This window comes from Arachis hypogaea, chromosome 1 (assembly GCF_003086295.3).
Source record: "Arachis hypogaea cultivar Tifrunner chromosome 1, arahy.Tifrunner.gnm2.J5K5, whole genome shotgun sequence".
Lineage (NCBI taxonomy): Eukaryota > Viridiplantae > Streptophyta > Magnoliopsida > Fabales > Fabaceae > Arachis > Arachis hypogaea.
Genome location: NC_092036.1, coordinates 18,906,357 through 18,933,883, shown reverse-complemented (window position 1 = coordinate 18,933,883; position 27,527 = coordinate 18,906,357). Strand labels below are relative to the sequence as shown.

At 35.0% G+C, this 27,527-nt stretch overlaps 2 protein-coding genes and 1 long non-coding RNA gene across 4 annotated transcripts; 2 read left to right on the top strand and 1 right to left on the bottom strand.

Annotated features, from left to right (window-relative positions):
• Positions 1-1,158: 1,158 nt before the first annotated feature.
• Positions 1,159-2,139, top strand: LOC112701718 (uncharacterized). The gene is made up of 2 exons (XM_025752489.1): positions 1,159-1,249; positions 1,487-2,139. Exons 1-2 carry the CDS (start codon positions 1,159-1,161, stop codon positions 2,137-2,139), a joined length of 744 nt encoding a protein of 247 aa, XP_025608274.1.
• Positions 2,140-5,572: 3,433 nt separating this feature from the next.
• LOC140173312 (uncharacterized) lies at positions 5,573-6,663 on the top strand. Its single transcript, XR_011861892.1, has 2 exons — positions 5,573-5,978; positions 6,164-6,663. It is a non-coding gene; the product is annotated as an uncharacterized lncRNA (long non-coding RNA).
• Positions 6,664-7,397: 734 nt separating this feature from the next.
• LOC112799985 (nicotinate phosphoribosyltransferase 2) lies at positions 7,398-18,926 on the bottom strand. 2 transcript variants are annotated; one of them, XM_072196374.1, is made up of 15 exons: positions 18,348-18,870; positions 17,934-18,081; positions 17,332-17,451; positions 17,091-17,225; positions 16,922-16,983; positions 15,704-15,779; positions 15,140-15,241; positions 14,272-14,388; positions 12,196-12,254; positions 11,572-11,746; positions 10,006-10,140; positions 9,820-9,918; positions 8,874-8,982; positions 8,341-8,453; positions 7,398-7,595 (listed from the first exon to the last, which is right to left on the bottom strand). In XM_072196374.1, exons 1-15 carry the CDS (start codon positions 18,482-18,484, stop codon positions 7,512-7,514), a joined length of 1,671 nt encoding a protein of 556 aa, XP_072052475.1. In that variant the 5' UTR covers positions 18,485-18,870; the 3' UTR covers positions 7,398-7,511. The 2 variants fall into 2 exon arrangements, with proteins under 2 accessions (XP_072052475.1, XP_025697796.1); XM_025842011.3 differs by lacking the exon at positions 7,398-7,595 and adding an exon at positions 7,945-8,249 and having other exon boundaries at positions 18,348-18,926.
• Between the last annotated feature and the right edge of the window lie 8,601 nt (positions 18,927-27,527).

Below are 27,527 nucleotides of genomic sequence, written 5' to 3'. Positions count from 1 at the left end.
TCTTGATGTGAACACCTTTAAATAATGCTCTTCACTAAGATTCAGGATTTGATTTTGGTGTTGTACCCAATTTTCATCTGCATTCTTTAGCATGTCAATTCTATCCCGATCCCTTCGTTGAATGGTTGAAACATGAAAAAATGATATGTTCCTGTCTCCACACTTTAGCCATTTAAGGCTAGATCGCTGGCACCAAAATTTTTCTTCCTGTATCCAAAGTCGAGCAAGGGCCTGTTCTGCTTCTTTTACCTGCTCTTATGAAAGATTAGAATTTTAGAGTTTTGTAGTGGTTTAGCTATATAATCGCCTCTATTTTCCTTTACTTCGCCCCCAATGGCCCATATCCCTATCCATATTTTCTTTGAGGTAACTTCTTCCCCAACTTTCTCTCTTAACCGCTGAATTTTTTCATTGTCCTCGCTTCATTTGTTTCTCGCACTTTCAGTGAAAAATGTTTGTCTTACACGCACTTGTTCTTCTTTCTCTCCCACTGCATTCTCTGTATCTTCATCCTTCTTATCTTCATAGTTGACGTTCAGGGCTTTTACATATTTGGTTCCAATCCTCATCGTGTATCGAGGCTGGCTGGGGTCCTACATCGCCATCGCGGTTGGTTCTGGCAGCTTCTCTTATCGTGGCCTATTATGCCATAGTTAAGGCAATATGCATCTAGTAGCCTTTCATATATCAGGCTAATTCAAGCCTTAAGACGCTCTCCTCTCTTTATCTAGACGCTTGTTTGTAGTGGTTTGGTGACATTATTAGCCATAGCATATACTTGTACACTTTGTTATAACTTAACATAGTTAGGATTTGAATTAGTTATATTAATTAGTTAGACTAGATACAAAGTTTGTTAGTTAGACCATCACCTTGTATACATATATATACAATTGAGTGAGCCAATTCAATTTGGACTCTTTCACAATCAGTAACAACCAAGTTCACTCTCTCACTATTCACAGTGTTCAACATGGTATCAGAAGCAATTTCTTCTTCTCCTTCCTTTCCACTTCTCTCTTCCTCTTTCCTTGACTCACACAACTGAGTTTGATGAGAATGCGCGTGTTTCACCTCTGTTCTTGGTAGAAACAGCGATTCCGATCAACGAGACTTGGAAAGAAGCGTCATTTTGTGTTTTCCCTAATTCCACCAACCATGGCACAGCCAGCCTCATCTTCATCTGCAGTTTCTTCAGCTTCATCAATGGATGTGGATCCTTATAACCTCTCTCCCGCTGATCAACCCAGTATGATCTTGGTCACTCAACAACCCACTGAGGACAACTATCATTCTTGGAGTCGCGCGATGTAGAAAGCCCTAAATGCGAAATGAAAGCTTGGTTTTATCACTGGATCGGTGCCTAAAACAGATCCAATCACTGAACCAGAGAAATTTGAAAACTGGCAGTGCATGAATGACGTAATAAGCTCATGGATTTTAAATTCTTTTACAAAAGAAATTGCTAACTCTCTCGTATACACAGATTCTGTAGCAGAGTTGTGGAACGATTTGAAGGAGCATTTTCAACATGAAAATGGCCCTCGTATGTTCGAATTGAAGCGCGACTTGATGAATCTTCGACAGGGTGCCATGTTTGTGTCACGATACTTCACAAGAATCAAGGTTCTTTGGGAAGAATTGAACTCATATCGCCCAGTGCAATGCAATTGCGGTGATGCGCGCGCCATGCAAGAGTTTCTTCAAGCTGAGTATATCCATTGTTTCCTCATGGGATTGGATGAATCTTTTTCACAGATTCGCGGGCAAATCTCGCTCTTGGAACCTCTTCCCACAATTAACAAAGTCCTTTTTCTTGTAACACAAGAAGAAAAACATAGGGCAATAGGAGCTTCACTCAATTCTGCTTCCCAGAATCAAGTAGCCTTTCTGGCAAGAAATCAGCAACCACCACAATCTCAAGGTCGCTGCAGAGGCATGGTGAAGAAAGATAGACCCCTTTGCTCGTACTGTGAAATTCTTGGGCACACTATCAACAAATGTTACAAAATTCACGGTTACCCTCCAAATTTTGGCAAAGGAAGGAACATGAAGCCTTCGGTTCATCATGTCTCCACATCTCAGTCCACTTCAGATGCACAAATCAGCCCAAATTTGACTCCAACACAAGTTCAATAACTCCTAACCTTGCTGAATAATTACAAGATCCAAGATATTTCATCAAATGAATCAACTGAAGTTTCAACTCTAGCAGGTATCGTTCTCAACGTATCCATGTTAAGGTCAAATTTACCATATAATTCTTCGATTTTGGATAGTGGTGCCACCATTCACACTGCTTATAATTTATCTCTATTCACCTCAATACACATTTCAAAAAAAAATTTCTGTCTCATTTCCTAATGGTGAAATTTTTTCTGCCAATTTCATAGGTTCAGTTACTCTCAATAAGCATATATCTCTCCAAAATGTGCTTTATGTCCCTGAGTTTCTTGTCAATTTACTTTCAATTTCAGCCTTTCTTGCTAACTCCACAATCACTATCACTCTTGGTTTTAATTACTTCACTATTCAGGACAACAAGTGTTTGAAGACGATTGGGAAGGATGACTTGCAACAAGGACTTTACATCCTAAGAGAAGAAATCTCAACCAATTTGGCACTGCATGGTTCACAGAATTTCTCAAATTCTTTCCTTTCTATTCATATTTCTCATACTGATTCTATCTCAATAAATTTGTGTAGTCCAGATCTATGGCACACACATCTTGGTCATATACCTTCTAACATTCTACACCACTTAGATAGTATTTTATATTTGTCGAATAAATCAGGTTGTCATACTTATGAAATCTGCCATTTAGCTAAATTCAAGAAGTTTCCCTTTGAGTCACATAATCATATATCTTCTAACGTTTTTGACCTTATTCATTGTGATGTGTGGGGACCTTATCATACTCCCACTTATAATGGAAAACGTTTCTTTCTAACCATTGTTGATGATGCAACCAGATTTTGTTAGATTTATATGCTGAATAATAAATCTGAAGCCACAGGTTTCCTGAAGGACTTCTTTGCATTGATTGACACTCAATTTGGCATTAAGATCAAATGTCTCAAGTCTGACAATGATAAGGAACTTGCACTTAAGGAGTTTTTGCAGAAGAGAAGTGCCCTGCATCAATTCTCATGCCCTTATCGACCCCAACAAAATGCTGTTGTAGAGAGAAAGCACCAGCATCTGTTGAATGTGACCAGATCCTTATTCTTTCAGTCAAAAATTCCTATTTCCTTTTGGGAGAAGTGCATCATCACTTCAGCTTTCCTAATCAATCAAATCCCAAGCAAATTATTACAATTTAAGTCTCCCTTTGAACTGCTATTTGGAAAGACACCCAACAATAATGCCTTAAGAAATTTTGGTTGCCTTGCATATGTAGCAAACACCTCTAAATCCAAAACCAAATTTTGTCCTAGAGCTGATCCCTCAGTCTTCATTGGATATCCAATTGGCTACAAAGGTTACAAACTTTACAACCTTAGAACCAAACAGTTTTTTATCTCAAGAGACATTATTTTTCATGAACATGTTATACCTTTCAGTACTTCACCTCATCTATAGTCTAATAAAGACTTGTTCAATGACTTTGTACTTTCTAAACCCATTCTTGACACATCCCTTCTCCATCTTCACAGCCGACTCCAACCGTCATAAACTCAGAACCTCAACATCAGGAACCAACACCAAACACCATCACTTCACCACCTAAACAACTAAGAAAATTAACTAGACACATTCAACCTCCGCCTTACCTCAATGACTACATCTGCCACACCTCTACTCCTTATCCCTTAGCCAATCATATTAGTAACCATCGCCTTAACCTTACATACCTTAACTCCATCGCACAATTAGACGTCATACCTAAGCCTCAATTTTACCACCAGGCAGTTCAGTTCAAAAAATGGAGACAAGCTATGCAAGAGAAACTTGATGCACTTGAGGCCAATAAAACTTGGGCCCTTGTACCTTTACCACCAGATAAGCGAGCCATTGGTTGTTGTTGGGTGTACAAAGCTAAGCTAAAGGCTTATGGCTCATTAGAGAGATATAAGGAACGTTTAGTTGCAAAAGGATATACTCAACAAGTTGGTATTGATTTTAGGGACACATTTAGTCCCGTGGCAAAGATCACCACTGTGAGGATCTTACTTACCATTGCTGCAGTCAAAAACTGAAGCCTCCTACAGCTGGATATAAATAATGCATTCCTCAACGGTGAACTTAATGAGGAAGTCTACATGGAATTGCCTTTGGGTCATCCTCAGCGGAAACAAGGGTTAGTTTGTAAACTCACACGGTCCTTGTATGGGTTGCGACAAGCATCAAGGCAGTGGTTCACTAAGTTTTGCAACACACTGACCACCCATGGCTTTACACAATGCAGACATGATTACTCTCTTTTCGCTCTAGGAGAGGGTGAGGCAACTACCTATCTCATTGTGTACGTGGATGACATCATCATCGCTGCTCCCAAACAAGAAATGGTGGACAATGTTAAACACAAGCTTCAATCCATCTTCAAGCTTAAAATCTTGGGTGACCTTAAGTTCTTCCTTAGTCTTGAGCTTGCCAGATCAAAAGATGGGATTACTTTAAGTCAGCAAAAATATATATACACTCACATTGCTGGAGGAGACTGGTTTCTTAGGGTGCAAACCTGCCAATACACCCATGGATGCTAATCTGAAACTTAAGGCTGACGAAGGTGATCCTATCCCTGATGCTTCGAGATATCGCAGATTAATTGGCCGCCTCATGTATCTCACTATATCTCGGCCAGACATCACTTTTGATGTGGTTAAACTGGCTCAATACATGGCAAATCCTCAAACTCCTCATCTCGAAGCTGTGCACCATGTCCTCAGGTATTTGAAGGCAGCACTTGGCCAAGGATTACTCTTCTCATCAAAATCCAAATTTCACCTCTCCATGTACACTGACGCTAACTGGGGCAGTTGCCTCGACACACGGAGGTCCACGATCGACTACTGCACATTCTTGGGAGATTCATTAGTGTTATGGAAGAGCATGAAGCAAGATGTAGTTTCGAGGAGCTCAACGGAGGTAAAGTACAGAGCTCTAGCCAATGCTGCCTGTGAAGTTCTATCTATCATTGCCCTTCTCAAATTCATGCATGTCGAGGTGAATTCAGCAATGATTTTTTGTGACAACGTCTCTGCCATTCAAATGGCCACCAATCCGACTCTACATAAAAGGTCCAAGCACATTGAAATCGATTGCCACTTCGTTAGAGAAAAAGTGGCAGCAGAAATCGTCAAACTCGTCCATGTACTGAGCAAGCATCAACTCACAGATTTACTCACCAAGGCCCTCCCAACACCTTAGTTCAAATTTCTTATGGCCAAGTTTGAAACATACAACATGTATGCTCCATATTAGCCATAGCATATACTTGTACAGTTTGTTATAACTTAACATAGTTAAAATCTGAATTAGTTATATTAATTAGTTAGACTAGATACAAAGTTTGTTAATTAGACCATCATCTTGTATACATATATATATATACAATTGAATGAGCCAATTCAATTTGGACTCTTTCACAATCAGTAACAACCAAGTTCACTCTCTCACTATTCACAGTGTTCAACAGACATCTCTCGCTTCTTCGAACTTGAGAAACTCTCTCATTAGTACACTATCTACTGTTGGGTTCTCAACTTCTGCCAATATTCCCATCATATTTCCTATGGCTCTAGTTGTTTCCACTCTCATGTAATCAATTGGAACTCCATGTACCTGAATCCAGAATTTCATGTATTCATGACTTACCTCATAGATTGAAACATCTTGAGACCAATATTGTAGGTTTATTAGACTATCCCTGATATTCCACGAGCCGTTGCGAAGAATCTTTAATCCATAGTTAATGTCTTTAAAGCTAATGGGCATTTTATCCACTCCAGTCGGATTGTCCCAGAGGCCGAGTAAGGTATTTTTGCATATCTTAAATTTTACTTCCTTGTCTGATAACACTTTCCCCACTAAGTTGAGCTAGTCTGGAACATATCCTGCATTTTTGTTGAGATTCAGACAGATCGTCTTCCCTTCAATTGGATGTACTCCAAAGTTGTCCGTTTGACTTGGTTAACACTTTGATTTTGCTCTGATTTGTAGTGATCTGCTCCTTGGAACAATGCCTAGCTGCTATGATGGTGACACGATAGTGTTATGCGGTTGTTGCTGCTGTGTTTTGGTGGTCTAACAAGAAGCAATGCTTGCGAGAATGTTACTTGGTGAGGGTGATGATGGGTGGAAAGTCTATGGGTGAAAAGCTCTCGGTGAAGGGCTTTAAGTAAAGGGTTATTGCTATTCTTCCTCTATCCTAGTCCAGTATATGGTCTAAGTGATGGAATGATAGAATGGTTCATGATTTGGATATGTTTGTGTTGGGATTGTGCTTAATTTTCTTGTTTGGAGTTAGTGATATATGTGTTCAAGGGATGGTCGATGCTATTTGGTTAGAACCTGGCGTTCTGGGTTGACTTTCCAGACGGGAGAAAAATCTTTTCAGCCGAGAGTTGCATTACCAGCTTGTATTCCTTGTATTACCATGCGAATTTCTTCTGGGCCTTTAGCCCTGTTATACATAAAAAAGAAAACATTTGAAGTATAAAGTCCTTCGTAAAAATAAAGATAAAATAAATAGTATAGAAATTATATACAATTCTTTGTTTCTTTTTCATCTATATAAGTGTAAAGTTAATAGTCCATTTATACAAATCCATAAGACTTCTAACATATATATTCTTGTAAAGGGTGTATTTAACTATTTAGTTAGTTACATATCACCTTTTTTTTTTATCCTGAAGGACATTTTGTTATTCTTTCAAAAGCATAATATATTAGAATCATAGAAATAAACGGGAACTCAATCTATTTCAGTTACATATGGTTTTTTTTTTCTCTTCAGGATTAGATATTTTATAGAAATATTATACAATTTTGAGATTAAAAGAAAGGATAAATTACTCCCATATATAACTAGGGATGGCAAAACTCCCCGAGATGTGGGGATCCCTGCGGAGACTGCCTCGAATGGGGATCCGACTGTAAGAAATTTTTTCCGTGGAAATGGGGACGGGGGACAAAATTCTCCCGAAACAGACGCGGGGACCCGAGCGGGATCCCTGCCCCATCCCCGCTAATCACCTAAGTTCATAAATTTACTGAATTGTCCTTAATAGTTTATTTTTCATATATGTTTTTTAGTTATTTCACACACACACACACAATATATATATATATATATATATATATATATATATATATATATATATATATAATCCTCATTTGCATAACTCTTCTTCAATTCAGAAATCCCTAACGTTGTCCATACTCCATCCGACCTCTCTGCAACCACCCTCTCGCCGCTCTCCCTTCTCACTGCATCGTCACACCTCACCGTGCCATGATCCTCACCGCGTCGTGCTCTCTATTTGCGGCGTTCCTTTCCATAACTTTGTCATCGTGTCCATTCTCCTCTCTGTTGTCGCGTCTCCCACCTTGTCCACTTCTCTATCCTCTGGCTCGCCATTACATCCTCCCACTGCGTCATTTCGAAAGAAATCACCATCTTGTTGTTTAGACTTTTTGTGTAAAATCTTATTATTTTTTAATAGAATGGATACTTACACCTCTATTTATATAAAAATTAATAATTAGTTAGAACTATCAGATAGATGGGGAATGGGGATCCTGTAGGGAATAGGGCCCTGTGAAAAATAGGGATGGGGAGTAATATTTCCCCACGGTGGGGAATGGAGGCGGGGACGGGGAGTAAATCTGGGGGCGGGGATGGGGAGCAGGGAGGCATCCCCCGCCCCCACCCTGCCCCATTGACATCCCTATATATAACACGCTCTCCGCACTGTACTTTTTATATTTCAACAGAAAAATGCCAACAATGTAACTTTAAGTCATGAATTAACATTGCGGTCAAGGGTAAAGATAGATTATTAGGGCTGGGAAAAAAATAATTACTCCTTTACAATTTAAAAATACAGTTAAAAAGTAAAAACACATTGAATCTATGCTATACTGGATGACAGGAATTTCTTTTACGGAAATCCTCTTTGCCCAAATTATTAGGTTCTCATAATATGCTACTTTATTTTCTTTATTATTACTGCAACTCCCCAACCGGTGCCTCATTGAGCCACAAGAAATGAATGAAGTCATATAACTTTGCACTTACACTAACCTGCTCATAAACGAGGAAAAAGGAATTCAGATTCAAAATCATTCAAGAAGAAAAGAATAAAATAAAAGAAGCATATAATAGTTTCTGTGACCTTGTATGGAGTTGGATTAAGCCTCCTCATGTGATCAGGTCGCATTTGTTCGAGTTGCTGGATGCATCGCTCCCTAATGTCCCTTAGAGTTGGCAAAGTTTCTCGTCTTTTATCTTCAAAATAAAATCATTAAGTTACTTAATTGCATATCTGAAATGCAGATGAATGAATGCTCATAAGCCATTTCAAATACTTTTGAAAACCTGATAACACATGATCATTTCATTTCATGTGTGAAATGATACATTTGACAACTGTATCATTGCCATATGAGTATCTTTCATAAAAATTCTTTATTGTCTTAGCTTATGGTGTAACAGCGTGTAGCAAATGTAGCATGCAAACAAATTACAATCATTAATAAGAAATCATTGAAGTGGAAAGAAAATGAGGGGAGGAAAATGGACAAAACTTCACTTTTCAACCTCTATTTCCCTCCAAAATCAAATCTCAAACATAGCTGAGCATACAGAGAATTTTAGTTATCAATGACCACCAAATTGATATCCAGATTTTTGGTAATTTGTTCTCACCTGAATTACCAGGCCAGTAGCACCTTAGAAGCTCCTCAACTTGCTGCGGCACCACATATGCTCTCTTGGATTCTTGGAAGGGATGACGGCACAGGATTCTTTCTCCCACCTATGAATTATAAGAATAACTAAATAATGTTTGTGCCGCCATTTTTTAACTACACATGGCTAGCCAATAGGATTAAACCATAGTGTTGCAAGGGCATGAGACAATTCAATAATGCAACACTTCCTAATCATTAATTGATTTTAGACTAAACTTGCTGATAGTCCCTCAAAGATACATGTGATACGATATCAATTGAGTACTCAAAATATTGTAACATCAATTTACTCCCTCAAGAATTCATGTCGTATCAATTTAATTCTTAAGAGATTTTTTACATCAATTTAGTCGATGAAAAAGACACCAAGTAGATATCATATTCATTCTTTTAAGGACTAAATTGACGTGGAATTTACTTTTTTCAGGGACTAAATTGATGTAACAAATCTTTAAAGAACTGAATTGATGTGATGTATTCTCTTAGGGACCAACTTAGTGTCAAAAATCTTTCAGGGACTATGCTGAATTCGCATGTATCTTTACGGAACTAAATAGATAATTTAGTCTTGATGATTTATATTATTCAACAGAGTGAAGAATAGCCACTGGATATGGATTTACATGAATGAAAGTTCACTATCAATAATTGCACAGAAAAGGGGTATTCTTTGTCCAGCTCACCCTAAGGCAAGGCTGGACCAGAAGGGACCTTATCAGTGTGGCAGAGAGACGAGTAACTCAATAGATAAATAAGTATAGGCTTCAACCTGAACATTACAATTTTCTCATTCTTCTCGTACTATAGTGTAAATAAGTATAGGCTTCAACCTAAATAAGTTGGTTATTGTACCCAGGGAAAAGAAAGAATATAGTATGATCCATAGTGTAAAAAAAAAATACCTTAGGAGATGGTTCGTTTTCCCCAGTCATGATGTCTACCAGGGGATAACCTTCTTTACCATACAACCTATAGCTTCGTTTCTTACATGGAATAGAGACCTAGATTGCAGAAGGAACAGAGAAAAGGATTATAATTAACAATCAACATGTGATTACAATAACATTTACAATGCAGCATATTCAAACCTTCGACACATCTTCAGAAAGTTTGATACGAGGCTGATTATTTATGTCAACCAACTTGAAAACTACACCTAAAGCAGCTTGAGCATAACATGTGACCAGGTATGTACCAATTCCAAAGGCATCAACCTCATGACCCTGTAGAGTAAATCAAAATCAAATGCGAAGGGTAGGATGATCAATCATTTACCTTTGTTAATTTTTCAAGACACAATAACCAACTAAGTCCCGTTATTGAGGCTAGACCTGTTGTTAATCCCCCGCCACTTTTTTCCAAATCAATAAATAAAATTGTTTTCATTACACGTAATGATACTTGCATAACCAATTTGGGGTCAACTTTACCACCTGAGATCTAAAGGTAGAGAGAGTGGGTAAGTGAGAATCAAGTGGGGTCCATAATTAATCTAATGGTGATAAAGTTGGTGTGCAAATGAGAAACAACTCTTTGAACGTAAAGATATCATTTTCCTTCCATTACATCATCCACTCTCACACAAACACAAACAAAACCAATCAAAGAGAGGACATCTTCTGAAGAAAGTAATGTCCTCTATATTCTCTTTAATAAGTCAGCATTACACATTTGGATTGAGAACTATCACTTATTTTGCCAGTAGACTCACCAAAGAGACTAGATTTTTCGATTTGGGCTATCTGGCTGGGGGTTACGGTCTATTCACCTTTAACTAGTTTTGTTTAGTTGCAGATTAAGGACTGGATAAGTCAAAAAGTAAATTGAAGGAGGCAAATCAGATAGTATACATAGTTCCTGAGCACTTATTATAGTAACCAAATATCCAAATTCAATTCTATATTATTAACATCATCTGATGCTAGGAATCTAGGATACAGCTTCCCATTTGATAAAAAATTGTTCTACACGTAAATAACAAGGTTTTTAATCACACCTTAATTTATTGATCTTTTGGTTAATAGACAAAATATTTCTAGCACTTAAAGGTCCATTTGGAAGTTTTAAGGAGAATGAAAATGAATGATGAATTATGAATAATGAAATGGCATGAACATATTGAGGGAGTAAGATAACCATCATAAGATTGTGCCTCAATGTTGTAAAACATAAACCCAGAAACTAACAGATAACCATGGTACACAAATATGCAACACTAACATAAGCATACTTTTACAATATTACTATATTACTGCATTTTATGCACACTAGATTGTGCCTCAATGTTGTAAAACATAAACCCAGAAACTAACAGATAATCACGGTACACAAATATGCAACGCTAACATAAGCATACTTTTACAACATTACTATATTACTGCATTTTATGCACACTAGTTATCTCCACAAACATGTTATATGTATCAATTTACTAGAATTTATAATATTGAATATAACTACTGTCAATCAACTTTTCATCTATATATTTTTATTTAGGAAAAAAGCATTAAAATAACTACCCACCCAATTTAATCTCCAACTTTTTAGGATAGCATTTACATTGTTGTAAACACAAACATGAACACAGCTTAACTATTGAGCTGCTGAATAAATAGGCAGAAAGGTACAGGTTCAAGTTAGTAATGAATACTTACCTGTTTGTTTAAAGCATCTATAGTTTCCTCATTGAGGTCATTACTAGCAGTGATAGCCATCTTCCCAAATTCAGGCACTGCAAATTCCTTCTCAATGGAGCAAAAGAACTTCCTTGCCTCACAAGACAAATATGCAAGGTCACCAGAGTCCAATCTAATGCCTACAGCTTTGTATCTGCACAGGAAATCATCCAAAACTTAAGTACTGAATGACAAGGGGGGATCACATGGTTATTTTCTTTTCTTTTCTTTTTCCACTCCCCTTATTTCTTTTGTAAACAGGAAGAGGCAAGTTAATATAATACTATTTGAACCAATGCATTATAAATTACTACCCAGTGCATGTAAGAAGGGATATTACAGTCAATTAACAGCTACAATATTTCATATTGAAAATAACAAACATCATAGCAAGCCATAATCTAACTATAATGTCTGGAATACCTTAAGCTAGATACGGTTTTGAGAAAACTATAAGGAAATATAGTTCCTTCCGAAAAGCTATAGTTTTTGGCAAAGTGCCAAGTGCTTGATCCAACCAGAACTATGTAGATTGTCGAAAATGATTTTAAACTTTACAAGGAGATAATAGCAGTAATAGACAAGAGAAACTTTCTCTCATACCCTAAATCCTGGAGAGCTAACGCTACTGCACAAAAATTAGGGATTCCACTTCTCATGACCTGTCAAAAAAAAGGAAATTATCTCAAGAAATAGCTTGTCTAAGAAGAAACAAAAGGAATGAACAAAAGAAATAAGAAATTTATGAGTTGCTTTAAAACATTATTAAAAAATAATAAACATTTGATGAGTAATATAATAAAAAGAAAAAAGAAAAAAAGCTTGTCCAATTTCAAATTTAAGATAACATTGCAATAAAAAAAAAAAAATCGGCATGAACTAGTAGGCAGACGTTGAAGAGTCAGATGTGTTAACAACATTTAAGTCAGAAATAAGTATCAGTGAATCACATCACTAAGGTAGCATTTGCAAGGGAGATAGAGACTGAGAGACAAAAACTAAATTAAGTCAACTTAGTCTCTGTATTGTATTTAGTGTAAAGTGTACAAAACTAAGTTATGCCTCAGTATCTTGTTTGGTTTTGGATAAAAATGAAGACTTATAAGTGAAATTACTAAAATACCCTTGCTAATTAAAAAATTCAAAATAAAACCCTACCTAGCCATCCTCCTAGCTCCTTCCCCTTTCCCTATCTCTGTTTTCTCACTCACTCTCTCTCTCTCTCATTTGTGTCTTCTTTCTCTGGCGAACTGGCAACGGCGGTTTCCCTCCACGGCAACGGCAGCAGCAACGACAACACCCACCACCATCGTGTCTGCCATCATGTTCGTTCTGTCCTGTCGCATCGCAAGCACTTAGTCGCGTCACTGCTGGTCCACCATGCCGCCTCTGTTCCCTGTGCTCACCGCGCCGCCTCTGTTCCAGTTCCGGGCTGAAGAGAGTTTGAGTTCTTGATCTGGGCTCCCACCGGGCTCCCTCCTCTCGAGGAGCTCCAAAAACTGAAAATTCTCGCCAGAGCACCTAAGCTCTAGCCTGACACCGTCCGCTCCATTCCCTATTCGGCGGCGCCAGCGGCTCCTCTCTCTATTGCCGCCGTCGCCGTCTCCTCTTCCTTCCTCTCTTCTGCCTCCCCCTGTTCTGTTTTCTGTCAATTTTGATTTTGAAATCCTCTTGTTTATTAGATTGTTGAATCTGATTTTGACATATGTTTATGAGATTGTTGTTTTTGGTATTATTGTTGGTGGTGGTGAAATTCGGTAATAGCAGAGGTGTGGTGATGTGGGTGAGAGGTGAAGGCTGTGAAAGTTTTGGTAATGGATGGATTGTAAAGAGTAGACTTGAAATATGAAATTTCAAATAAGGACATTTTAGGAAAGAAATATTAATAAAATTTCAGTCTCCATTTCCAAAAATTTCAGTCCCGAGTCCTAACTTTCTGGAGATACTGAATGGACTAAAATTTTGTATACCAAGACTGAAATTTTAGTTCCAGTCTCTAACTACCAAACATAATACGAGTCCCAGTCTCAGTCCCAGTACCTCAAAACAAACGCAGCCTAAAGGACCTTAAAGTGACTTTTACACCAATTTAAGAATGTCAGCATTTGTCCGTTGTACCCCAAAGTTGAGTCTTACACCACCCAATCAATACCCAATCTTAAATATGAGAAGTTGGGCAAATTGAAAATCAATATCATACATATGTTTAGAGGAAATAATGAGGCACCTACACACAAATGTCTTAGAACAGATCTCATTCATTCATATTGCAGCTATTTGCCCTCAAAAATCATGCAAGCTATGTGATTCGCCTATTATCTCTCAGCCAAATCGATACAGACCCCAGAAGAACTGATTCCCATCATTTAGCTTATAGCAAATTCTTAGTTTTATTCTCAATCATTGCAGACTAAATATAAATCATGATTGGGAAACACATGCAATTCATAGTATCCCAATTAAAACATAAAAATTTTGTTTTCGTTTCACGAAAGATATAAAGGAAAGATAAATAGAAACAACACCTTAGTCTTGTCCCATTAGGTGGAGTTGGCAAAGAAAGAGTAAGAAAGATACCATAAATCCAATTCCATACTTACTGGACATTGCTGGATAAAAGGATGCTCAGATGATATATATAATGTTTAAGAAACAGACTGTTGTAAATAAGATACTTACATCGTATGTATCCACAAGGGCAAGAAAGCTATCTGGAAATGCCAGTGCATATGATATGAACGCTGCCAACTCGCTTTGATTGGTCTCACCAAAAATGCCATGCAATGAACTTGACCACTGCACATTAGGAACACGGATTAGTGAACTATGAATCTATTATTACATCACCTTTGATCTTTTAAGAGTGCATAATATAAAATATTCTAGAAGAAGAAATAATAATAATAATAATTATAATAATAATAATATTATTATTATTATTATTATTATTATTATTATTATTATTATTATTATTATTATTATTATTATTATTATTATTATTTGTGGAACATTTCCAAAGCAGAAGAGTATATTGCCCGTGACATAGGCAAGATCTGAAAGACTAAAAGCATCTTTTAGCCACTATACTAGATATTGCTTTATTTTAATCATGTGAACCTAATATAGTGCTAATCAGTTGCATTTGCCAATTACCTTACATATAAAAAGGCATAAGTCTTTCTATAACAGATTGCTATGCATACATTCATGCCATCACCAGTTGAATGTTTTCTTTTAATTTCATTGGCCTTCTAAATAAGAATTCTTTAGTTATATTAAAAACACAACAATATTTTGGCTTCCAAAATTCATGCCATAACAAACCAGAATAGGCAAAATTCTCTAGAACAATGCTAGCATATGCAGTAGTTAACATGAACATCCGTCGTGTGCAAACATTGACTTTTACATTACAGAGTTCATGTATAAACATTTGATAATAAGAAAAAAAAGAGCCTACCATGTTTATATCTTGGGATAAACGACAAAAAAAGAACTATAATATAAAGGCAACGTTATGATCTAAATGTTTATATCCTGGTGGCACCTGTATTTTGTTCAGCCATGTTTGAACAAGACTAACGAAATCTTCACAAGTACTTGAACCATCTTTCCTACTAAGTGACTTGTCTATAATCTCATCAAGGCTCTGCACATGACAGCACAGACAAGGTACACATAGAATTAAGTGAAATTATATATCAAAAAATGTGACAGGTCACATAAAATAATGCCAACAAAAGTAATCACATAAAGATTAACCTACCAAAGGCAGTTCAGCTTGTTTGGTAACGATATTTATCAAAACAAACTAGATTGAAACTCCACCATTAAAAAGAAAAATAAACAGTTTAAAGTTTCATCTACTGTAATTTTGCAGTTTTGCTTTGACTGCACATTGTGGAAGAATAACATTTATATCTATATTCCCACTAAACAACAATTCTCATTTAGTTATCATGGACTTTTGCACCCACTAAAAATTTGGAAATATTCTTTCACAAACTAATTGAAAGAGAGAAGAGAAAAAGGCTATGCTGGGATTGCCTTTGAAAAATCTCTTAAGAAATATCAAACAAATTTATAAAGTTTCAGTGAAATGGTTACACACCATATATGAGCTAACAAAGGCATGGGAATGAGTACCACGTAGGGGTATCCCAAATAACTTTCCAGCTGCAACATTGCTGTTTAGGACACATGAAAAAGTCACAGAAGCAAAGGTTAGAAAACCAAAATAGTAATAACTAAGAAGATCAACCCCCCCCCCTTTTTTTTCTCTTATGTTTGACTTTCTTTTGAGTGCCCTACCCCATATCCGAAGGTGTATAGTGAGGCCTGCAACTGCAAGGGTGACTTTCCCCAAATATTCCATACATTACCACATTGTGCAAACACAATTTATGTGTTCAATTGGAAGTAGCTGAGCATATAATATTCACCAAAATGTACACATGAACCTAATTAGACTATCTCTCAATATTGGGATTAATTTACTTTATTCATCTGCAAACCACACCGATTTAGATGAACAATGCAAGTGCAAATGATCTCAAAGGAAAGAAAACAAATTAAGGGTTCCTCCAAAACCAATAGAAAACTTCACATGATAATGTTACATCGATCTCATCACATAAATAATGACTTAAAATAGTAACAAAAGGAGATCAACAATAAAATGATATCTTGGTGATCAATTCAAGTTCTCTTAATTGGATTATCTGACAAGCCAAATAGTCATGCAAGGTTCTGTGCCATTTTTAACCAAGAATTTCCTCGTCATAATTAAACTATTACATAGAAATGCTGGTATAAAAAGAATATCATGATATTTTGATAATTAATGTTTAATTGCAATCTCTCCCTCCCCTTCATACAAGTTTCCCATTTCCCTTCTACATCTCATTCATTTTCATAATTGAGGTAATTTCTTAAATCTTGCAACATGATAGTTTTAATTTTGACAAAATAAAGTGATTTTGGTTAGAGATGCCACTCAGCAGATTTAGCACTACTGCAACACTAAACTCTTCAGACCTGTGATCATGGATTTATCTACATTGGAACTATACAACAAAGAGTCTACCATGTTGATCTAAATGCTCTAATCAAATATTCCAGTTAGAATTATATTTGATGATATAATTGAAAACATATTGGAATATACTAACATTTTTCTTAATATTGTAGTTCCACGAAAACTCAACAACATTAACAGTTAGAACTACATAGTATAATGAACATTTCCACATTGAAATTAAAAATGCAAATAAATGCTGCTAGGAAATATAGGAAATAATTGTTTAATTGATTATTGATAGTATAATACCTGGTTGCATCAAATCCACCGATATAGCAGTACTTTGATGCACTTAATCCCCCATCAGGACCCTGAGTACAATACAGTCAAAATGAGAATTTCATTAATTTAATAAATACAAAAAGGCAATTTTTCCTAAAATTACACATTCAAAAGTGGTTTTAAAAGACTTTATAACCTGAGCCCTTCGTAGTCCAAATTCAAGTAGAGTTTTGGATTTTCCAGCAACATTACGGTGTCTTGCAGCATTTGTAGAAACTAATGATGCATAATTAATAAGATTCACAAATGGTGTTTCTAGCAATTGAACCACCTGAACAGTATAGAAAGTCAACATAAGGTAAGAAATAAGTTGTCTAAAAGAAATAACTATATAAAAAAGCATTTAGAGTGAGTATTTGATGGTAGCATGTACTCACGGCAACTGGACCTTCAACTCGCAACAGGGGTATCTTAGGAAAAACAACAGATCCCTCAGGAATAGCATACAACTCAACATCAGAACAGTCAATTCCTCTGAGATAATCAAAGAATCCATCCTACAATAAATAAAAGTTATCAATTATAAATAACTTATGGTTTATATATAAGGGTTCCATACTACAAAATGCCAACAGCATTAAAACTTTTAACAGAATAACGGTGAATATAGTCATCAACCATGTTGTTTGAGACTTAAGCATAGCCCAATGCTATTATTATAAGAAATATTTTATAAAATTGTAAAAGAATGATAAATATCCCTTTAACAACCAACTGAAGAAATTGCCTTTGTCTTAAGTATTCACAATACAAACAGTTCTAATCTATCTATACCTAGTTATTATTGCCTACACAAGTTCTACAATCTAATTGGTAATTACTATAACTATCATTTCCTTTATTGAAAAGTCTTCAACGTAACATCTGAAATGATAACAAGAGAAAAACTTTACTCAACACCTAAGATGAAATCATCCTACTCAATCCCACAATGAAACATTAATGTCATGGCCAAGAAAATAATCATAATTTGGTCTACCTCACACGAACCAGGTAAACTTTCCCTGATAAAATTGATCTCATCCTCTGTGAGTCTGAAATTAGCAATGAACCTGATGCATTCCTCCAAACCAGCAAAGACAGTATACTCTCCACCAAATGGATTCTTCCGAAAATATAAATCAAACCTGAAATCAAATTCAAATCTTCTAACATAAACACACACCACCATGCATCTAAGACAAATTAATACTACCAAGTCCAATCTAATCTCCAAAATATGTTGACTATCCAGTGACTAAAATACAAACACTAACCCTAAAGACTAAACTGAAAGTGTTCAATTCAGCAATAAATAAATAAATCATTTCCAGCAAACTCAGCAACCAAAACACCAAGCATCAAAAGAAAATGCAAATTTAAAGAAAAGAAAAGAAAAGGGAAGAACACTTACACAGCACGTTCTTGATGCTTGCCAGCTTTCCAGTAAGCGTAAGCCATGGTGAATTGATAGAGATCCGTGAGCAGAGGAGTGACCATGGGATTCGTTGGTCCATCTATGGCTCCAACACTGTTCTCCGTCACTTCCATTCTTCTTTGGAATTCGTGTCTCTCTTTCTCTTGTTCTGCTTCCACGTTTGCTCAATTGTCTGTGATGTTTTATTTTATTTTACTATTTTCTCTCTCTATTGAGCCAAACGCCCGGCGCTAGCTCTACTTATATAAATTGAAATTACGAAGCGAGCATGTGCGTGACGCAGAAATTAGAAGAAGAAACAAAGATGAAAGAATTCAAGACATAGAACTAAAACCGGTTTGAACTTTGAACAAGAACAAGAAAAGAGCGTGAAGTAAAGACAAAAATCAAAGACTCTGAAATATAAGAGGAAAATAGTGAAGTGTTGTTTGGGTTATTTCGGGGTCATACTACGGTACAGATGCAAGGTACAGAAATTCTCCCTAAAATTTTTGTTTATGGACAAGTGTTTTTACTTTCTCTCTTTTAGCAATCAGAGTTTGTGACCATGGCTGTGAAAAGACTGCTTGGGTAAAAGCACATTTAAATAATCATATATAAAAAATTTGATAACTTTATTTATTTTTTATTCAAGAGTTTTAAGAGTTTTGTTCAAAATGTTTTTTTGTCTAATAATAATTTTATAGTAATATAAATTTCTAATGGAGGTTTATCAAAAAAAATATTTTTAATAAAGACTACACGTTTTTTTAAATATATTTTCATAAATAAATATTTATATATTTAATTAGTAGTACCATAAATTTCTAAAATTAAATTCTAAATTAAATTTTAAATAATAATTTTTGGATTAGCAATGTATTGGATAATAATAGAGTAGAATTTAGATTCTATCTTAATTCTCTTCGTGTGTTTAAATTATTTTTAAATTTTAACTCTATCTTATTTGTGAACTAAAAATCTTTAAATTCTAACCATACTTATATTTTAAAGTTTCTATCTAATTCTATCTGCAATAAATTATATTTTTAATCAAGCATAATATTTAATTATTTCTTAATTCATAAACACACTGATTTATTATGTCAAATATAAATAAAATAAATTTAGAGTCAATACATCAAATATTAGTATATCAGTACAAACAAATGTTAGTACACTTTAAAAAAAATAAAGTGTAGTGCTCTATAAATTTAACTTGCTGTTAAAAGGCAACAAAAAAAAAGAGAAAACAAAAAAATAAATAAATAATAAAACATCATAAGCTACTCTAAATCTGAAACTTCAAAATGTAAACCTTACAAAATTATAATTGATATGATCATTATAAATCGGTCATATGTTATAATTAAGCCAAAAATATTATAAATCGTTATCAATAACGATCATTAAAGCAGATATTAAAATACTCAAATGTGCTATTATTCTTCGTTAATAATGGCAAAATTATTCGAAAACTCAACGGGGTGAACGCAGATTGAATCAGATTGAATATGGCCAAAATTTCAATTCGATCCGCACTAAAATCATCGAATCGGATCGAATATCTGCAGTTTTTAAGTTTGGATCTGATTCGATTCGCACATTTGTGGATTGAGTCGGATTGGATATATCTGCAAAATACAAAAATATTCTTAAAAATTAATTTTATTGAAAAATATCAATCAAATTCATTTTTTCTATTCCTTTAAATATGTTTACTCTTAAAATAATATTAAACATACTTTTTAAATAATAAATTAAAATAATACGATATATATGATAATTATTAATTGAAATAAAACATAAAAAAATATTTACTTATTTATTTCTTTATTTTTGCGGATACGCGGATATGCGAATCGGATATGCATACCTATACAAAATCCGCAATCTGATCCGATTATTGTGCGGATTGGATCGGATCTGATATCCTTACAGATCGGATCCATATCTGCAATTTTCGGATCGGATTCGAATAAACACCGCGGATATGTAGATCGGATTCGATCCATGAACACCCCTAACTCAACCATTATCTTTCATTTCAGATATAAAAGAAAGGATAAGAATGTTATTCAGATTATTACAACTTGTAAAGCCTATTATTCACTTATTGACTTAAGTTTCGGAGTGCTTTTTACAGATATCCACCCTTGTATTTTCTTATTGCCGACGTATAACTCATCTCGACAAAAAACTTACAAAAATTTATCGACAAATAAACTATATAACCACCAACCTCCACGAAAACAATAATAACTTTAACCCTAAACTTAAAACCAAATCTTATTCTCTTAAATTTTAAACAATATAAGCTAAACCTTACCCCTTAAATCTTAAAATTCTATACTCTTAAAGTTAATTTAATTTATTTTAAAGATATAAATTAATTAATTAATTAATTTTATTTTTAAAAAATTTTCTCACACAGAGAAGTAACAAAATCTTGGATTGGATTACAAGGTATGCCGAAAATATTTCATCCTTCTAAATGCTTTCGACCATCTTTAATATAAAAGAATTGAACTATAACTAAATATACTTATTGCTCTATGATCAGAAAATAAAATGAACAATTTAATACTTGGTTGATATGTTCCACCCAATCGTCATACCTTTAACTAACCAATTTCAGTTGGTCAATGTCGAAGGTTTGAATTTCGTCTTATACATGTAGCAATCAGTAATAAATTCTTAAATAAAACTCAAATCTACGGTATGTTTAACTTGTCGAATTGAAAAATACCATAAATAAAAAAAACTATCATACATTTAACTAAATGTACTTTTAATAAAATATTCATTTCACAGTATGATTTTTTTTATAATATTTTTTGTGATAATAAATATTTTATTCAATAAATATATTTCATTAGTTAATATTTTAATTATATTACACATATAAATAGACATTATTAATTTATTACAAAATAATTATTTCAATAAACTCAAAATATATACATTAAAAAATTATTAATTATTACGTATTAAATCAGTTGTGAATAGCTGTTTTTTTATATATCAAAATAAAAATTATTGATTACAAATCTCAACTTAATATTGTTATTTAAATGGTGAATAAAATTTTACAACACTAAAATATATAAAACCGTGTATTCCTTATAAGAAGGCTTGGTTACAAGGCGCTACTATCTCACATGTGACTCCATCACAGGCATCACTAGCCACCGTTGGGACAAGCTCTGCCAAGCTTGGTCAAGCTACTCCCTACACATAGAAAGAAGGGCTAGATGTTAAATAATCATTCCATAAATAAAAATATCTTTATCTCTTTATGAAATAACATGTGTATCCTATAATTCACCGTTATTTCGAATTAGTTTTTAGACTAAAACCAAGGTTCTGAAAATTAAACCGATCATTAAACTGCTTTAATTATTGATTTACTGATTCAACCGGTTTGACTATGATTCAATAAAAAAATTATTTTATAATAAAATAATAAATAATAAATAAAATAACTAACAGCAAGGTCCAAGATTAACTAACAATAATTATTCAAAATTTATTACAATAAAAAATAAAATCATAAAAAGATGTACTATCTTCTACATTCTAATCAAAGAAAATACCCAATTTGTTATTTCCCAAAGGAAAAAATAGAAAATAAATTAGAGAAAGAGCGAGAGACTATTCCATGCTACTGTTCACAATAACTTCACAACTGTTTTATTTGTAAAACAATATCATTCACAACATGAACTAATACTAGAAAGAAAATGAAAGCTTTCATGACCAACTAGACAGAATTACTTGCATATTTAGAAAAGAGTAATCACCTAAATTTTGGTTCAAAAGAAATAATTTGGTTTTCAAAAGTATATACATTATTTTGTCTGACATATCTCTAAAAGAAAAGAAGAGAATAAACTACTTTACTTACTAGTTACTACCATGTGTTACAAAATTTAATACCTTCTATCTACCAATATGCAACAATAACTAACAAAGCTATGGGACTAAAGGCTTACATATCACTACGACTTAGCGAGAAATATGAAAGAATATATTCACACATCAACAAACAAAATTATGAGCATCAACAAACAAAATTTTGACATCCAATTTAAAAAAGAAATTAAAAAGTTAATTCCCAAAGTGGGTCACAGGATTTACATCTTTAATCATTACAGGGCCAACCTCAGAGAGAAGGTCCAAACATGGTGGTAGAATCTCTTTGAAACAGGGATTGAGCCATACTAAACCAATAGGAGCAGTTTTAAGATGGCATGTTTAACATGGCAGGAATAAATTTAACATGGTAGGAGCAATTTTAACATGGCAGGTTTTTATCTTCCACTCAATGAACAATTTATTAAATCAACAAAAGGAAAACACAATATAATAATCAAAAGGTCAAGAACAACAACAAAACAATAATTTATCAAATTAACAAGTTAATAAAATTAAAACTAAAAATTAAAATAACAAGAACAATTAAAATTTTAAACTACAGCAAACCAACAAAAAAATAAGAACTATAAAAATATACTAATCATGAAAACAACAATCAAATAAAACAATAACTGAATAATTAATACAATAAAAAAGAAGAAGGAAAAAAATCACCTTAGGATGGAGTGACGGGCAAAAAAATGCCGGTTAAGAAATTTTAGTGAAAAATTAGCGTTGTAAGTACAGTTCTCAACCGACGAAATTCTCGCTATCAATTTAAAAGATGTCACAATTAATAATAAAGCCTGGGAGTAAAATTCCCAGGTCATTTTCCAAAGAGTTGACAAAAGAGTGCAATTTATTGATTAGAAATTTTCTGAGAAATTTTAGGAGTTTAAGCACAGAAAAATAAATAGCTAAAAATTAAAGTAAGGAGTAGTATAATGACAAAAGGTGTTATGTATTTGAAATAAAAGGCCTTGGCTAGGAGAGGATTAATTAGAGTTTTTATCCTTGGCTTTTCCAAGTATAATAGTAAAAAGTTGTCGCTTCCACTCAGTTATCCCTATGCAGTTGCAAAGGAATGTCAGTGACAAGTGAGTTAGCTAGCAACCCCCAATTACAAAGTAACTCTTGAGTATTTCAACTCAAGGGGTTCCAATTAATCAACTCCCAAGCCAAGTTGAGAGTTTTAAATCATAACATGAATGCCATTTTTCAACAACATGAAATAAGAACAAATAAGAGACATGGTAAATAAAATAAATTAATAAAAAAATTTAAAGCTGATAATTAATTGAAGGAATTCAAACAAGAAATGGAATTAAATGTAAAAATTGTTCATTATATTAACAAATCCGAAAATTAACAATATCCATATATGACCACGAGCAAGTTGAATGGAAAACAAAAGAGTAAGGTAATAGAAAAGCAAACTAGAACAATGAAGACTTCAATCAAAGGTAGACGTAGCTCTCTCAATATCCAATCTAGAAGCATAAAACTAAAATATAATAACCCTAAGGAAGTACTGTTCTTCAATCCCAAATTCAAAACTAAAAAAGTAAAACTAAGTGAATGTCGATGGATGATGAGTCTCAGCTTTCCCCCTGCCTCTAGTCTGTGTTTCTGGGCTTGAAACTGGGTCTAAAAGTAGCCCAAAATCGCCCCCTGCGAGTTTTGATTAGTGCAGCACATGACGCATAGTCACGCGTACGCGTCAGCCACGAGTATGCATCGCTGGTCGTTTGCGCTTGTCACGCGTTCACGTCGGTCACGCGTACGCGTCGCTGGAAATGCGCCAATGTGCGCGCACACGCGTAAGCCATGCGTGCGCGTCGATCCTCGCTGGTCAGCTCCTTTGTTTCTTGTGTTCCTTCCACTTTTGTATGCTTCCTTTCCATCCTCTAAGCCATTCTTGCCCTATAAAGCCTGAAAACACTTAACACACAGATCATGGTATCGAATGGTATAAAGAGGAATTAAAATTTGACAATTTAAAGGTTTAGGAAGCAAGTTTTCAATCATGGAACAAAATTAGGAAGGATTTGTAAAACCATGCAATTTGTATGAATAAGTGTGTGAAGAATTGATAAAAACCACTCAATTTAGCACAAGATAAAGCATAAAATAGTGGTTTATCAATCTCTCCACACTTAAACATTAGCATGTCCTCATGCTAAACTCAAGGAGACCAAAAGAATGAATGGGGAAAAATAAGACTCATGCAATGCAACCTATATATATGAATGCAACTATATGCTAAGATGTTTCTACCTACTTGGTTAAAAGTAAACAAGTTCTCCAAGACAAACATAAATCGGATTCCACTAATTCAAATCACACAATAAGAGACAAGTAAACTTGTAAGAAGAGAGCTCATGAAAGCTGGAAACACGGAATCAAGCATTGAACCCTCACTGAAAGTGTATATGCACTCTAATCGCTCTAGTGTCTAGGGTTAATCCACTCTAATCTCCTCTAGTCATGCTTTCTAAAACTTTGTTCTTTATCTAACCAATCAACAAATATTTAGTGTACAAATGCAAACATCATGAGGGCTTTTCAAGGTTGTAATGGGGCTAAGGTAAGGGTGAGGATATATGCATGACCAAGTGTGCTATAATTTGAATCCTTGACTAACCTAAGTTCTCGCCTAACACATACACACACTCTATATAATTCTAAAATCATGCTTAGCTGCCCAAAGTCTCACTTTTGCAAAATTTCACATACTCATGTATCAGTTTTAATTCCATCTCATATGCATTGATCTTTTTATTGAACTTAACATTGGGGTAATTTTGTCCCCTATTTATTTATTTATTTTAGAGCATAATATATCAATGCATATGGTTTCTCTAATTTCATAAAAGTGAGCACCCAAATTCCCAATATTTGTCAATAAGAGCAAAACACATTCTCATCAACCATAGTTTCTACATTTCTCCACACTTAGTTGACACACACAATCTCTATCTTAAGCTAACCAAAGATTCAAATAGGGTAATTAATTATTTTTCCGCTTAAAGCTAGTGATGTGGTAATATAAAGAACAAATGGGGGTTAAAAATGCTCAAAGTGGCAAACAAAGGTAAATGGAATGGTAGGCTATTTGGGATAAGTGAGCTATAATCAAATGATGGCATCAATCACATATATGCATGAATATACACTGAATAATGAACGTATAGAATGGAACAAACTAAAGATTGAAATCATAGAGAAGAAAACACACAAGAATAAAATTCATGGTTAAATAATGTAACCATATAATTAGGCTAAAAATCTCACAGGTTGTGTGTTCTATAGCTCTAAAACCATGTTCCAAATTAAAATCTTCAAACAAGTTTAACATAAATTGTGATTTAAATTAGTGAAATGCTATAAAATAGTGTCTTGATAAAGAATTTATCACTCAACTAAGTAGTACATATATACAAGAAACTACTACTACCATGCAATCTATCCTATCTAACAAAAGAAAAAAAATAAAAAGAAAGTATTGGTGTTGAGAGAGTGTGTTACCTTCGGAAGTCAGTTACCGACCTCCCCACACTTAAGGCTTGGCACGGTCCTCCGTGTCATCAGTGATGAGCAGAGTAGGGTTGGGATCATCAGTCATGCTGTCCAGCTCATCATGGCTCTCCATGCTATCATGGGAAGTAGAATCTGGGGTATCTTTCTCTTCCGGAGGTGGGTGAGTGCTAATAAGGAACTCCTTCAAGTAATTGTATCGGTGCTTGTTGCGGTGCTCTATTTGCTGAATCCACCGGTCTTGTCAGTCCAACTTCTCAAGGATTTGAAGGAGCAGCTGATTGGGGGATGGTGTCTGAGGAGTAGATGATGAAGGAGCGTCGAAAGACGGACATTCAGTCCGGCTTACAGAAGGTACTGGAGGTCTGATATACTTCTCACTCGGGACATACTGATCATCCCGAGGAATCATGGCCTTCATATCTCCAACCCGATAGGAAATTCCTGCTGCAGAAACTAAATCTGTAACTAATGCGGGAAAAGGTAGGCTTTCCGCTATCTGTACATGTCCTGTAGCCTGCCGGATGAGTCGGGGCAAGTTGAGAGGTTGCTCTGTGAGAATGCACCAGATGAAGACGGCCATGTCAGCAGTGAAGGTCGACTCGTGAATGCTCGAAAAGATGTAGTGGGACATAATCTGTGCCCACACGCGAGCCTTCAAGGTGAGTGCTTGAGCTAAGATGCTCTTGGGTCTAGCCTGGTGTGGTCCATAGATCCAGTTGCTATTAGGTTGGGTGATGACTCCAAGTACGTCGTTCTAGTCAAACTGGTACGTCTGGTGCTCAATCTGGGCCGCTTGATAGGCATCCAACCCCTTTGGGCTAGGTGAAAGATCCAGTACTCTCTGAATGACACCTTCGAAAACAGGGACTTGCTTTTGGCGAACATAGACATACTACAAGGTAGGCGAGTGGAAGTTGGAGTAGAATTCAACTACCTAATAAAGATTGGCCTCTCGCGGCTGCCTCTTTAAGAATCTCCACTGTCTTCTTTCAATGCAGGGCTCCACAAAGTCAACAAAATTAGTCAGAAGGATGAGGAGGTGCTCATTGTTGTAGTTCCTCTCTGCTAAAATGAGGAATATCCGCTCACAATAACAGTTGCTAAACCGTGCAGAATCTCGTGCAGAAAATGCTTTCTTTGCTTCATCCACTCGGATGGTCCTCTTCACCCTCTTAATAGGTGGCTTGACTGTTATGGATGGTTGTGCCTTAACTGGTGCTTTTTTAGTTTCTCTCTTTGTCGGTTCTTGTCAGAAGCCTTTTCTTTTCCTTTCTTGGTGGCCATCCTGAGGGAGGAAGAAAGAGAAGTAGTGTCAAATATAGATAGCTAAAAACCGGAAGGAAGAAAGTCCAAGTGATAATGAATGCCAAAGAAAATAAACAATGTCTTTAATGCATGGTAGCTACAACATGCACATGGGACATCAATTAAAATCATGATGGCATATGATAACAACTCGATGCAAGATGGTTAAAAACATGCAAGTAACAAGCATGAGAAGCATAGTTCAAGCATTAGGAGCATCATGAATAGTCACATGCAACAAGATATTGAGCACTTCAATGTTGACAATTAATGACTAATATACTCAATACACATGGATCGCAAGGTTTGTGAAAAAGAGGCATTAAGGTGGAAGAATAAAATTTAAAAGAATTCGAAATGCCATGAGAGCTTTTTCACCAACACTTGGTGTGCAATTTAAAAATAAAAAGTGAG